General features: G+C 44.5%; 1 protein-coding gene across 2 annotated transcripts in view; it reads right to left on the minus strand.

The window, feature by feature from the left end:
* Positions 1-266: 266 nt before the first annotated feature.
* Positions 267-15,527, minus strand: part of PLCL2 (phospholipase C like 2) — a 163,446-nt gene continuing 148,185 nt past the window's right edge. For both annotated transcript variants that reach the window (XM_008153400.3, XM_054729770.1), the window contains exons 6-7: positions 11,538-11,647; positions 267-644 (exon numbers count right to left, since the gene is read on the minus strand). In XM_008153400.3, the coding sequence (XP_008151622.2) occupies positions 468-644; positions 11,538-11,647 (287 nt within the window). In that variant the 3' untranslated portion in view covers positions 267-467. The remainder of the gene's footprint in view (positions 645-11,537; positions 11,648-15,527) is intronic.

The following is a 15,527-nucleotide window of genomic DNA, read 5'->3' on the forward strand; positions in this document are numbered from 1 at the left end:
CTGTCCACTTACATTCTCCTTAGTAATTATGGCTCAGCAGGCATTCCACCAAAATCATCTATAACCCAGAGACTCTGGCAATCACACATGTAAAATGCGTAGATTACGTTTTTCTCCAATAAATACTAATTTGACAATACAATCCATTTCCATCGTAAGAAAGTATTTTCTTTCTCAATGGAACTAGAGTGAATAGTCGGTGGTTCACACTGGAACGGAGTGATGGTGTCTTTGTATACAAATATAGCATACTTTGGCCAGGAATATCATTTCTTGTTAAAGAGTTTATTTGCCTTCACACGCCGGATTGCTACATACATTCACAGTTTTAAGAGACTGTAATTAGCTATTCCAGTTGTGCTTTAAAATCCCAAATATTATTTTCATCAGTGAGTGCAAAGTGACTGCTCCACCTGACTACGGTTGGTCCAGAGCTATAACCTCCATGATGACGACGAGGAAGTGCCTCACTCTCCAGACTCATCGCTGGCTTTTTCAGGTATGACTTCCAGACTCCGGCGTGGCTTCACGTCGGAATTTTCTGTCCCTGGTTTATTCAGTCCACACGAAACAGCAGCATAATGGATTTGTTTCAAGTTCTCCAAAGTCTCGTTCTTAGCATATTTTAAAAGATCCGCTTGTCCCTGTAACAAAACATGCAATGAAACATGTTAGATATGACCTGGTTTATTGTCACGGTTTGACTACATAGGTCTTCTGCTGCAATAGAAATATTTTCATTCCTCCAAGGGGGCATGTGCATTTCTTACTGGCACAGCATTAGAATAGGTCAGTTTTAATAATGAGTTTACCAAGACTGTGCTGCCTTTTCAGTGCTTTCCATTTATAAATCTGAACAGAGGTGTATTACATCTAGTAATTTGGCCAATCTTGTTTTTCTTAACCTTTATATTCTGAAATACATATAAACTCACAGAAGGATGCAAATATAGTACAGATAGATCTTGTGTACCCATATTTCCCCCAATGCTTACATCTGTAGTACAGCAGTATCCAAGCCAGGGACTGACACTAATACCATGTGTATAGTTGTCCATCACTTTAGCCCACGTGTAGATTCATGTAACCACCACTGAAATCCACACACAGGGCTAACCCATCACCACGAGGATCTCCCTGGTGCTGACTCCACAGTCACACCATCCCCATCCCTCAACAACCACTAATCTTGTCGAGCTAGCCTGTGCCTCTGAGGGTACTCAGCAGCATCCCTAGAGAGTAGCAGCAATGACTCCGTTGAGACGATCAAAATGTCTGCAGACATTGCCTAATGTCCATACAGCCAATGATTTCAAGATGATGTGGTGCCAATTGCTCCATTGTTATAAATTTCAACACTCCCGCTTTAATGTTTTGTTCTGTTTTTCCTTCCTATATTTAATTGCTTCCCACCAACAGTTCTACTTATACTATTGTCTTTCCTTCTTTCTTAGTCTCTTTGCTCATGATTTCCCCCCTTTTCTCAGGCTCTAAATTTCTTCCATTACTCTGTGATTCCTCTGTAGTTTGAGTTTTCCTTTGCCATACTTACATCCTTAGTACCATCCCTTCTTTCTCCCTTTCTGCTTTTCATTTGTCTTCAACTGCCTCCCACTGTGCATCCTGCACAGATAAAACCCGGGGCCACCTGCAAAGGGTGACAAGGGCTGACTTTGGCAGACAACAGGCCTATAATCAAATCTCAGCCACTAGCGAGACCAAATGGCAATTTAAGTCACCATGAGGTGGGACTGCACAGAATGGTTTGCTGTTTACCACGTACTGTTCATGATTTTCCTGCTTTACGGAGATCTTTAATTAGTTACTATAAATAGGTGTTCCATTATTTAGTTTAACTGCACATCTCCCAGAGGCCTCAGGGGTACCCTCAGCGTCACTTTAAGATGACAGCACACGGTCTAGGGTTCCTCTGCAACCAAAACCAGAGAATGAACACAGGCTCACAGCCAGGAAACACAGCCTGTATCTAGACTGTTACTAGCAGGTGGCCACAAACACAGTGCCCTTTAGTAACTGTGTGTGATTAGTCATTGATTTGGGTGATGTGAGACTCACCTAGAAACTGAATACATTTCAAGCCAGTATTTCATAAGTTTTCAGCATCACAGGCCAAATGCACAAACCTCTTCTAAGAATGCTATGGAAACTATGTTGCATTCCTTAAAACTACAATTCAAATTAGCATAGAGGGCTATGAATGTAATTATAGTCCTAAATTTGAGACCACAGAGCCTACAATATGCCAAAAATCAGATATGCAGGAATGTATATCAGCAAAGCCTTCTGGAAACAATAGTTACTTATTGAGTGACTACTGTATACCAGGCACTGTCTAAGCTCTTCACAAAGATTATCTCATTGGAGGTTCAATTACTACCATACTTTAAAGAGAGGAAACTGAGTTTAGGGAGGTTAAAGGCCTCACCCAATGCAGAGACTACACAGCAAATTTTACTTAAACAAACACAACTTGAACAAATGGGACTACATCAAAATAAAAAGCTTCTGCACAGCAAAAGAAACCAACAAAATAACAAGAGAACCCGCTGCATGGGAAAACATATTTGCCAATGATATCCAGTAAGTGGTTAATCTCCATAATATATAGGGAACTCATACAACTTAACAAAAGGAAGACAAATAATCCAATTAAAAACTGGCAAAGGAGCTAAACAGACACTTCTCCAAAGTGGACATACAGAAGGCCAAGAAGCTTATGAAAACATGCTCAAAGTCACTAATCATCCAAGAGATGCAAATCAAAATGACAATGAGGTACCATCTCACACCTGGCTACCATCAACAAACAAGTGTTGGCGAGGAGGTTCAGAAAAGAAGACTGGGGCAGCCTTTGTTGAAAACAATATGGAGTTTCCTCATAATATTAAAAGTGGAACTGCCATTTGACCCAGTGATCCCACTTGTAGGAATATATCCCAAGAAATCAAACACCAATCAGAAAGGATATATGCACCCCTATGTTCTTAGCAGCACAATTTATAATAGCTAAGATCTGGAAACAGCCTAAATGTCCATCAGCAGATGAGTGGATTAAAAAGCTCTGGTACATCTACACACTGGAATACTACTCTGCTGTAAAAAAGAAAACTTACCATTTGCAATAGCATGGATGGACCTGGAGAGCATTATGCTAAGCGAAATAAGCCAGTCAGAGAAAGTTAAGTATCACATCATCTCACTCATTTGTGGAATATAATGAACAACATGAACAAAAAATAGATCCAGAGGCATAGAAGCATCGAACAGACTGTCAAACCTCAGAGGGGAGGGGTGGGGTGGAAAAAGATCAACCAATGAACTTGTATGGGTTATCTGCATAACCCATGAACACGGACAACAGGGGTTGAGGCGGGCTGGAAGAGGTCAATGAGGAATAAAGGGCACATCTTACCTTATAATAGACAAATATGCAAATTGACTGCACCTTCGCTATGCCCAAGCCCCGCCCACCAGGAAACCATTGCAGGGACGTTGGGGTGTGGCGGAGCCCAAGGCTGGGAAAGCCTCGGGCAGAGGTTTTCCTGGCCTTGGGCACCAGCGGGGAGCCTGCACGGATCACAGGCAACGACCAGGGGGTCGGCTCCTACGATCCGTAGCAGGGACACTGGGTGCGGCCGAGCCCAAGGCCAGGAAAGCCTTGGGCACCAGCGGGGAGCCTGCACGGATTGCAGGAAACCACTGGGGGTCGGCTCCTTCGATCCTTAGCAGGGATGTTGGGTGTGGCCGAGCCCAAGGCCAAGCCCCGACCCTGAAAGAAGGCAGAAGGCGGTGGCCACAGCCAAGGCCTGGGTCCCCGGTGCCGGCAGAAAACTGGTGCAGGCAGCCAGGTGAATGAAGGTCTATTGCACGAATCTTCGTGCAAACGGGCTACTAGTATGTAATACTTCCAACAATAATGATTAAAAAAAGTTAAGTAACATTTTAGAATATAAGATTCAATTTCATTCTCAGAAACAACTTCATGTTTTACTCAACAAAGATGGAGGTAGGGGCTCACAGGCAGCGCCGGCGAGGAGGGGGGTGGCTGAGCTGGGCCTGGACCGAGGGCAGGAGAAGATGTCAGCCGGCCGGCTGCGGGGGACACTGACCTCCACACGTGGCTCCAACAGGTGATGCCTCTGGGCCTCCGTTGTGTAGTAGTGCGGTTTCTATTCTACAAAGCTTTGTAAGTTCCCCCTGTGACGGCATCTCCCTGGGTTACAGACCTGGCCATAGGAAGGGTGAATCTTCACTCTGGCGGTGAGTGCACCCCTGCAGCAGCAGAGGGGCCTCTCCTGACAGAGGAGCTTGCTCTGGTGGCAGAAGTGGGGTGAGGTCGCGGGAGCAGCCCTCTCAGTCTCCAGATGGAGTGTCCTCAAAACCCAAGCACAGAGGGCAGGAGGTTGAGCCTGGGTTCCAGGCAGAGAGGAGGGGAGTGCAGCTCAGATGCACAGAGAGGAAGTGGAGGGCGCGGGTGCTGAGAGGAGCAGAGCCAGGACCACGAGTGAGCTCCTGCAAATGCAGTAAGCACCGTGCAGGCACAGGACTTCTTCCCCCTGTGAATCTTTTCAGCACACCTGTCCCTGGTCAAATGGTAGCCGAGGATCACAAATTCCACATTAGTGGGATCCGACTGTCTGAGGTTTTACTGTGCTCAGATGGATCAGAAAGTACAGTCTGTCTAATGACAAACACTATTGTAGTTTGAGTTTCTGAGCCATCTGAGCAGTTTTCACACACTAAACAGAAATGGCTTCCAGTCAATTACAGCTTTTCAGGAAAACAGGCAACATAATACATCACCTATAATAAAAAACATAATTAAAGGATACTGGCCTTAATAAAGGAAATAAGTTACACGTAGGCTACGGAAGTCATTTTCCGAAAGGAAACAAATGTAGGCTTCAGGTTGTCAAGGTAAGCACTGCACCTCAAGTAAAAGCAATTAAAATCAAGATTAATGTCTTACCAGGTGCAAAATCTGCCTGGTTTAATTATTTATTTTGTGGAAGTCTTCTGTTCCTACAGAGAACAAACCTTTAGTCACATGCAGGGTCTAGTTTTTAGTCTTATTTGGAGGGTGGGATGGCACAGGATGGGAAGGTCGCTTGGTAGCAATTCATCTGGAAAACATCTTGGGTTGCAAAAGGTTCATTTAAGTCCAGGACTCAAGTGCGATCCAATCCAACATAACTTTGGCCTCTATTAACAATAAGATAATTTTCAGGCTACGAGCAAAATCATACCGAGTCTCCCTCTGGGCTGCTGAGCCCAGCACATCTGAAGTATGGGGATAATTCTGGTCGCCCGTTTTATGAACACCGACACACCAGAGCCCTCAGAAGGCCCAGGGCCAGGCGGCAGGGACCACAGCCATCCCATCCCTCACGTCTGTGGGAGGATTGAGCATGTCTGAGCTGAGTCAGGCGGGCCTCAGAGAAGATGGGATCTTTCCCAGAGACGTGAAGGGGTGTCTGAGAAGAGAGAACAGAGGGATTCGGTGCTGCCTTAAGGGCATGACTATCACCAGGGGGTGGATTTATTTTTATAAATCTATGAGATTTTACCATCTTAGAAATGGTAATAAATAGAAATAGGAAAATTATCACCAGGGCAGTGAATATTTCAGCAAATGGAAAATAAAGGGAGAGGAAGGTCTTGATTAAGCTGGTGGGTTCAAAGTGCATTCCGGAACTTACTTCCCACATTCCTGATGAAATGAGCAAACACAGTAACAAACATAAAACCACAAACAGCAACCAAACAAAGAAAAGGATATACCAAGATGTAACCAACTTCTAAAAACTCACCGAATTCATACTGGCAAGTCATAAAAATCCTGAAAATTCTAACATCCAACCAAACTGGAGGGAAGCCAAGGGAGGGAGTGGGAGCGACGACCGGACTGAGGGTGCGATGAATCTCAGAAGCATGACACTCAGTGCAAGAAGCCAGGCACCAAGCAACATGGGAATTCGTCTTGGGATCCAATGGGACAATGTAAAAAGAGCACTCTGCCCAACTCCCTACCTAGACGTACTTGAGAGGACTCATATTCTCATCTTTCACAGCAGAAGGTCAACCAACAGAGCTTAGAACTGAAATGTGTAGCTTTAAAAAACCCAACAAGATGACTCCTACCAACATTTTTCATCTCTCTTGTTAACCTCAGAGAGATTTAGAAGAAATAAATACCCCTTACAGTAGACATTGTTCAGCAATTCATTTAGCTTCTCTATGGTTTACTTTTCTTCTGTTATATAAATTTAAAAAGAGCAATTAAGGCAGGATTCTATTTATTGATATACCTTATTTTTTTAATATCTGAGACACAGTGCTTATGAGACCTATCATTTTTATAGACTGCTAAGAAAGAAAAATCACCGCCAACTTAACTAGGATACAATGCACAGATGTCATGGACTATAGATACATACCATGTATCTATAGTCCAATCCAACATAACTTCAAAGATGTCAAGAATCAATAAAATGACTCTCCATGCACCCATCCACATGCACAATAAAAAGTGTCCTGGAGTGAGGTCACCTACATTTAATACTAGTTATTTCTTAGAGGGAAGATCTGAGGTCATTTTTTAACCTTTCTTTTCTAACATTAAAAACTTCTTTCTAATGAAGACATAAATGAATGATTGCTATTCAAAGAAAAAAATGACTGGGAGTAAGTATGCTGAGATGTTAACAGCGGGTCATTCTGGGTGGTGATCATGCATGACATTTCTTCTTTGTTCATTTCCATATTTTAAAGCAATTCTTAACACTGCAAAACTAAACAAAGCCAGTCAAGATTCATAACAACTGGGATGGCATCCTTAGATGAAAGGAGTTTGTGGCAGGTGCCTTGTCTCAGGAACTCGCTGTCCGGGGGTACCCAGGCCTGTCCCAGCTTTCACACTGGGAACCCACCTCCCAGGATGACTGGTCACCCTGCACCCTTTACTGTTCCAACCGGAGGGAAAGACACTTGATTTGACTCTGGAGACTTAATACTTGGTATTTTTTAGGAAGCCTCAGAATCCCCAGAGAAGTTGTTAAACAAGCAGATTCCTGTGTCCCGCCCCTGGAGATTCTGATGCAGGACCAGGAGGTCTGAGAGGGCCTCCGGAGGCTGCATTTTTAAGGACCCCAGGTAATTCCTATACACGGCTTCAAGCTTGCTCAGTAGGGCCGCCTCCTTCTCTCTCCACATCCAGTGTCCTCTGAACCCTTCCCCGGGCGTCTGTGCCACCCGCTGCCAACTGCACAGCACGCGGAGCCCACCTCCCCATTCACCGCGAAGAACAAGCCATGACAGAGCTCCTGCCAGGAAGAGGATAGCAGCTCAACTCACATCCAAATTCACATACAAGAGTCCAGGAGCACTGATTCTTCTAAAGAAAGTGTAAGCCGTGAAATACACAGGAAGTCCTCCTATTGCACGGAAGTGACACACAGATCTCTCCAATCCTTCTCCATTCCTCGCTTAGGTTCTACCATGCTCCACACCATCCACAGCAAATATTATCCTGGAAATTTGAAAACTATCTGTTACCTTATCCTGTACATTTCTTTCCATGTGAATATAAGTCTGGGGTGTTAATTCTCGCTCCTGGGCATAAGTCTGTGGACAAAAAGGATGGTATGGGGAGATCTGAAGGTGGTGGTGTAGGCAAACACCAGTACTTGCCGCCTCCCACAACTAAAATACAGAACCGCTGGAGAGCTGGCTGAATGGAAGTCCTACAACTAAAGAAGTAAAAAAGAAAGCACACTATGACTGGGAGGGGCCACTCGGGAGGAGCAAGGGGCCCCAGCCCAGGGTTCCAGAGCTGGGAAGAGAAGTCCCTGTAACTACAGGCTGTAAAAACCGGCGGGGATTGTGGTCGAGTGACAAGGAGGCTGCTGGAGACCCAGGTGTCCCTCTTAAAGGGCCGAGCACAAACCTATACGGATCAGCTTCTTCCGAGCTCCAGCACCAGGGGACCCAGACACATACAGGGAGGAACTGGATTGTCTGGTATTGGGGCAGGAACTCGGGGGTGGCTTTCTCCCAGACAGGGGTGTTCACAGGAGTCACTGTTCCCGTGCTGGGACCTTCCCCTGTCGCAGAGCTGACTGGCAGCCATATCCAGGTCTCAAGCAGCCTGGCCCACACTGTTTGCTCTGCCCTGGTGATTCCCTGAGGTCCCACCCCATCCAATTTGCAGCCCCACCCAACCTGTTTGCAGCAGCATTTCCATATGAATGACCTGCCTGGCTCAGGCTTCAGACTTTGGTAAAATCTCTCAAATAAGCTGCAGCTGGTGTCAGCCTGCCCCAAACCTATCAATAAAAGGCCCAAGACTAGGCACCAGCACCAGCCTGCCTTGCTTCACAGCAGCTCTCCCACTCTGTGCCAGCTGGTCCTCACAGCCAAGTGGCCTGGAGGTCAACTCCTCACAGAAATGCCAACAGCAATCAAGGCTCAATTATAAGACTGTGCACACAGCCCACACAGGAGTGCACCTAGAGTGCCCAGCTCGGGTGACTGGGGAGGCTGGGCCACTGGGCCTTACAGAACCACCTGCTACACAAGGCCACTCTACCAACTCCAGGAGACATAGCAGCTCTACCCAATACATAGAAACAAACACAGGAAAGCGGCCAAAATGTGGAGACAAAGAAACATGTTACACATGAAAGAAATGGAAGCAAGCAAACTACTAGATACAGAGTTCAAAACCATTGATATACGGTTATTCAAGGATCTTCATGAGACTTTCAAGGATTTTAGTGAGAATGTCAAAGACATGAAAAAGGACCAGTCAGAAATTAAGCATACACTAACTGAAATAAAGAACAATTTACAGGGATTCAACAGTAGAGGATTCTGAGAATCAAACCATTTGGAATATGAGGAAGCAAAAAAACACCCAATCAGAAGAGCCAAGAGAAAAAAGAATCCAAAAATAGGAAGAAAGTATGTGCTCCACCCTCAAGGGAGCACATAATTTGTTAACTATCCTGGAGCTTCTGGGACAACTTCAAGTGTACCAACATTTGCATTATGGGGGTGCCAAATGAGGAATCTCAGTGGGAAGGGGGAGGGAGGGCAGGAAGAGATTAACCAAAGGTCTTACCTATGGACACAGACAGTAGGGTGGTGAAGGCCTGGGGTGGGGCAGGAACCGGGTGGAGGGGGGCAATGTGGGGGAAAAAGGGAGACATCTGTAATACTCTCAACAATAAAGTTTTGTGTGTTTTTTTAAAGGGGTATGTATGAGTTCAGTGACCTAAGTAACATCATGGGGGTGGGGATGGGGTGATATGATCATAAATTCCTAACCGGGAAAGGCATGATGGGTAGTTACAGTCCTATTAACTTCTGTCCTAAAACGTTTAAGCAAGCCCTGTCCATTGTTCTTGTGCATCTAGGTAAACACACCGTTGGAATGCCAGAAGCAATCTTCTTTTACAGACAGACCCCTGGAAGGTGTAACACCCTCAAGGGAGCACAGAGTGTGTTCACTATCCTGGACCTGGTTTTCTCCCACCTTCATTTAATCTTCCTTACTTTCCCTCTTTCACTCTAAAGGCATAAAAGAAACTGCAAACCGTCATCTCCACAGCATCTGAGATCTTGCTTGCCAACAGTGTCATCAGTTTGGCTCAAATAAACTCACAAAAAAACCTCTATAGGTTGGACATTTCCTATGTAGACAAGTCAAAAGAAAATCTGTTACCTCACGGTAGCTATTTGGTTCAAGGACTTATTTCTAAATCCCGGTACAATCCTTATGTCACCTGGTTTTCATCAGTATGTGAGCCAGGCTCCAGTTTTGGTGCTTCTCAAACTTTGATGTACATAGGAATGCCCTGGAATCTTGTAAAAACAGAGCTTCTGATTGGCGGGTGTGGGGTGAGGCTGGGCGCCTGCAGGTTGAACAGGCTCCAGATGACGCCCAGATTGCTGGTGCCTGGACCACAAATGAGTGGCAAGGAGAGCTGACAGAGGGAAGTTGGCTCCCTAAGTCTATTTTTACTTATAATAAAAAGCCAAATGAGCATTTATTCCTATCACAGGGCTGTGAACCACTGTGCTATTTTTTCCTGAGATTTGCAGGAAATTTGTAGTGTAACCCCCACCTCTGGTGGGAGTGAGTTGGCAAGTAGTAAAGCCAAATTCCTTTTCATTGTACATTCTTATCTCTGCTGTTTACTGAACTGCAAGCAATCAGAGTTAAATACTAAGCAGAAGATCTAGAGATTTAAAAAAGTATGTGTGTAGGAAGGGGAGTGTTTGAAGAAGAAAATGATTTTAATTATAAAAACGAGTTAAATGTGAGAAACGCAAGCTGGCTAGCTTTGGAAGGGCAACTTTTGTTAAATCAACTCGGAAAACGGTCATCAGCTGCAGGGATGGATCCTTTAACTGGAAGGGGAGTGGGGAAATGAAAAGAGGCAGCATGAGAGTGCCTTTAGATTTGAACCCAGCTGAGCAGAAAGTTTGGCAGGTGAATACCAGAGTAATTGTACATTTTGCTGTCTAAGATCCAGAGTGAAATAATGTTTTCTGTGTTATTATTGAAGTTCCTAAAAATTCAGATGAAGAAAAGTGAAGATCACATTGAGATAAAATTCAAAAAATGTTTCACGATACATACAAAGCATTATTTTAAAAATCATGTCATATTATATATTATTAGAGTAAAATACTGGGAGAGAGTACAGCCCAGGGCCAATGGCATTGTCTCTGGACAGCAGGACTTTGTTTACCTTTGGTTATGATATTTTGACATTTTCTAAAAATTTTTATTTTTTATAATAAAAAATAAAAGTGCTTTTTAAAAAAATGGACAGGCTGAGATAGATGGAAGGAAAGGAGGGAAGAGAGAGAGGGAAGGAGGGAGAGAGTGAGAAAGGGAAAGGAAGGAGGGAAGGAAGGAGGGAAGGAAGGAAGGAAGGAAGGAAGGAAGGAAGGAAGGAAGGAAGGAGAGGAGGGAAGGAAGGAAGGAGAGGAGGGAAGAAAGGACTGAAGATGGCTTTTCCCTTGAAGGAAAATTTCTTTCCAATAGCAATTCCTTTACATATTTCTTTTGATTATGTCCTCAGAAGTGTCTCCTATGTTTTTCTGGGATCATATTAATATGAAGGCTGTCATTATTACTGAAAGTATTACATGTAATTCAAGTAACTAGAATCTTTAAAGTCCCAATCACTCTTCTGTAATCAATATGTTCTATTTCACACACAGCACCTGGCATTCATGAAGTTCACAATGCTTCAAGGATAAAATGCAAGGTCCTTTCACTTCCTACCAGAATCCACAATGTGCCAACCAACCGTTAAAGTCTCCACATTCTGCCTCTGAGCCGCGCCGCCCAGCCACGGTGCCTGCAGACTCTCGGAGGGCAGAGGGCACTGGATCCCTGTGAGCATGCAGTGGTGGATAATGGGCACGAAATGTCCCGGCAGAAAGAAACACGCTGAAAAAGTCTGCAAAACCACTAGCACCAGCACCAACCCGCTAGGTACCTTCAAGATGGTGATATTCCAGGTGAAGCTCTCCACAGCTTTCTGTAGTTTTCGCTCCTTCAGACCTTCCCTGGTGCCTATGCTGTGCAGGTGTTCGTGGAACTCCATGGCTGAAAGAGACAAAAGGCAAAGCAGATCACTTCTCCCTCCAGTCTGTGCTAACGAGCCAGCAGTGTTTCATTTTCTAGGTATTGCTATATGATTCCAGCGTCCGATGGAATTTCGTGAACATGCCTATTTAAGAATGTAACAGTGGGGGAAACACTCAGAATTCATGGTATCAGCCAGCCGGAAGGGATGCATGTGAGAAGTCTGTGGTTGTTCCACATGGTTTTGAAGGGCGAACAGGACACACGGGTTGGGTTCATTCTCCTCCTCGTTTCAGAGGTGAGGAATCTGGGCTCCGCACGGGGCAGAGCTTGATGCCTGTGGAGGGAGCAGGAGGAAGAGCTGGGACGAGAACCCAGGTTTTGGGAATCTCAGAGGACACAGTGTCAGCAACTGGGGATGAAATGAATGCAAAATGTATTTCCTGTCACAGGAGAGTCAATCTGAGATCAGCCACCAAGCCTGTTGTAAAGGGAAGAGGATGGGGTGAAAGACCATAAACTCTAACTGGACATTTATATTATGACTCTATAGAACTTACATAATCCGATTAGTATTCCCCGCTGTCATTCGGAATATAGAGGCTCCTCATACAGTGACACTGCAAGAAGGCGGGACTGGTATGATGGCCCTTTTACTGGTCTAATAAAATTAGGATTCATTGATTTTTTTTTTTGCATATTAAATTGCAATCAATTATCCCATCTCTGGCCAATGGGAATCCTTCAGACAGGTTTCTGTGTCCTTTTGAAATGACCAATTGGCCTTTGATATGTTCCTTGTTTTCTTGCACAAGATGTTCTAGAACTGCAGTCGCCAACCTTTCGGCCCTCACGGACCACCAGTGGTTGGCGACCGCGGTTAGACGACCAAGTCCACTCCCCACCTCACACTTGGAAGCAAGCACTTCTCTGGATCCTGTCAGGGGGGAATATTTAAAGGCCACATCTATCTTTTATTAAAGGAAAGAGTAAGATCTTGCTAAACTTCCAATTCAAATTTAAGTATACAGGATTTTCACATACTATATATATTTTTAAATTTATTCTTATTTCTTATCTGTTAGGGGGGAAGGTTTTAATTCCTAACCACCTCAACATTACTATTACTAGTAAAATTGCTGAATCTAATTTAAACTATTTTGGCCTTAGAATGTATCTTACTAAGAATGTTTGGTAAAAATATTGTATTCTAAGATCAGTCAGAATAATTCTTTTCTCTACTTGGTTATGTCACTCGCAAAGTACAACTAGATTCACTTGTTTCTTTTTCTTTTTTCATTTTTTTTTTCTGATGTAATCTGTGTTATAATTATCTCAAAACTTTATTCCAAAGTCAAATTATATACCAAGGTGTATTCAGATAAGTTTTGCTTCCATCCTGGTCTCCACTACCCTGACCCTTCCCTCCCCCTATACAGTTTTATTTTTTTATTTTTTTATTATATTGTTTCTCCTCGAAAATATAAGCAAATGTGTACATATATTCATAATGCTCCTTTCTTGTACAAACGTAGCATGCTATGTGCACTGTTCTGTACCTCGGCTTTGCTTTTTCCCCACGTGACTACACTGCTGGTGACCTGGCTCAGTGGGCCACATACCCTCTATCTAGTTCTGACTTTCACTGGATGTGCTTAACACACTGCAAAACAAACAGACAAAAACCAAGCCAACAAAATAACCATGGATAGGTGGCAATCTTTTAAAACCCAGGTTCTTTGCTAGAACATTAAACCACACACACACACACAATTTTTTCCCAGGTTACATGTTGGAGTCTCCCTGGTATGTGCTATACTTCTTAAAAAATGGCCAGGTGAGGTCCTAACGCTGAGACCCCAATGTGCTGGGGGGGGGGGGGGGGGTAAATTAAGAGTTAATACTGGACTTCAGCAAGACCTGGGTTTCAGGGCCTGAATCATTAATACTCATAGTGTTTATATTTCTGGCAGTCGGGAGGCACACGTATCACGGAGGTGTGGTAGACAGAGTCCATGACTGGAATACAGGAAGGAGAGATGCACAGAGTTGTGGGCAGGGGGTAACTCTCTGTAAACAAGAAGACATACGCCTGGATGGTCTTCGAGGTGCACAGGACGGGACATGGGGAGGGAATGGAAGTGATGTTACCACTACAATTGCCTGACCAGATGTGGGGTATAATGTTGCTTTTTTATTACAAATTTCAAAACTGGCGCAAAGGTGTGACACAACAATATGGGGGATTTTTCAACAACAAAGTTATCTGCGTGGAAGCCTCACTCCACTAGAGACGGACTGTTTGCCTTGCTGAACAGGTCATCACTGTAACTGGGTAGACACTTCCTTCCTTTAATATGGCCTTTCCCCTTTCTTTCCTTTGATTCAAGCTGGGCTCACCCAGGACCCTGCCTCACCTGCCTCCTTCTCCCTTGCACAACCACTCCCTTAAGCATGAAGCCCCCAGGACGAGATTCTGATCGGCATCAAATAATAACCTTTAGAACAAAGCCTCCGGTCTGCTGACCACAGAGACTAGAGATAACACTGAGGCCTCCAGGCCCGGAAAAGCAGTGAAACCAGACAGACAGATGCCACGGCTGACATCAGGACCAGATGATCAGCTTACCCTCTTCCCCAGCGCTGACCAATCAGTAGCAACCTGCACCCTGACCACAACCCCAGCTCCCTTAGTCACCATGACCAGGGATTTTCCCCCTGTATGGCCATCCCCAGGAAGCCATGCGAGCCAGGTCTGTGAGCATTAGCTAACTTGTCTCTGGGCGTGGGCCACATCCTAAAAATAAACCCATACTCTGCTGTAAGCTCCTGTTGGTGTCTTTTTGGGCTTTGATGAGCACAGGCAAATGGACCCCTTTAGTCCGATAACATCACCCGTAAGGTAATGGGCAGTGACAACAACTGCTCGCTGGGCTTCATTCCAACAAGGAAAACCCACAGATAATACAAGCACGGAAGAGCGGACCCGACGGAGGCAGCCCCGCTTTGACCAACGTCTATCCCAGATTTAAAGAAAGCAGCTCTCGGAAAGTTCAGAAGAACACAGGCCAGAGGCAGTAACCAGGCAGGCTGCTCTGAGAAGGACCGAGGACTCGAGGGGGAAACAGTCAAGATGGTGAAAATGATACCGATAAGGAAGAAATGGGAAATAAGCGTAGCTGTTTTAAAAAGCTCATATTTGACATGTTTATTAAAAAGACTAGAGAGTTCCCCTTTAGCTTCCCCCTCTTAAAATATCTCTGCAGTCCAATAAAAGTCTATAGGGAAGTGCAAAATGTATTATTAACAAAGCTCTTTAAAAATGGGGCAAAAAAGGCGATGAGTTGAAAACTGGAAAAGTTATGTTAAAAAGCTTAAAAAAAACACCCAATTTTTAAAGTGACCATTGTCATTGATTTCATTATGCTGCACAACAGATGTGTTTCTTTAAAAAATATTTTTATATTAACTTACAGACTGATCAGTGCAAACATGTTGCTCATCTGCTGATATGAAGCATATGCTGATTTTATTTTCATGGGAATAAAGGATTCTCACCGTGGCCCATGCAGCATGCTTGCTCCCTCACGCCTCCCCTGTCCCAGGCCAAGCCGAGGGCAAGGACTTAGGCACACAATGGCGGGGAGCAAGAGGCAGCTCCCGGGTGCTTTACATACATTGCAGAGGAGACAGAGAGGGGCACAGACCCTGCCCAAGGAAATGGTGAAGAAGGACTGGAATACTGGTTTGCCTGAGCTCAGTACCCCAAGACTTTCCAACTACCATGCATTATTTCTGAATGAGAGTCCCTGCCCTTATAGGAGCGTATGCTGTAGTTACGTGCATCAGATAATGATGCTGTGAGGAAAAACACTAAGGGCTATTGGAGCCAGTTCCAAGG

This window comes from Eptesicus fuscus, chromosome 18, assembly GCF_027574615.1.
Source record: "Eptesicus fuscus isolate TK198812 chromosome 18, DD_ASM_mEF_20220401, whole genome shotgun sequence".
In the NCBI taxonomy this organism is placed as follows: domain Eukaryota; kingdom Metazoa; phylum Chordata; class Mammalia; order Chiroptera; family Vespertilionidae; genus Eptesicus; species Eptesicus fuscus.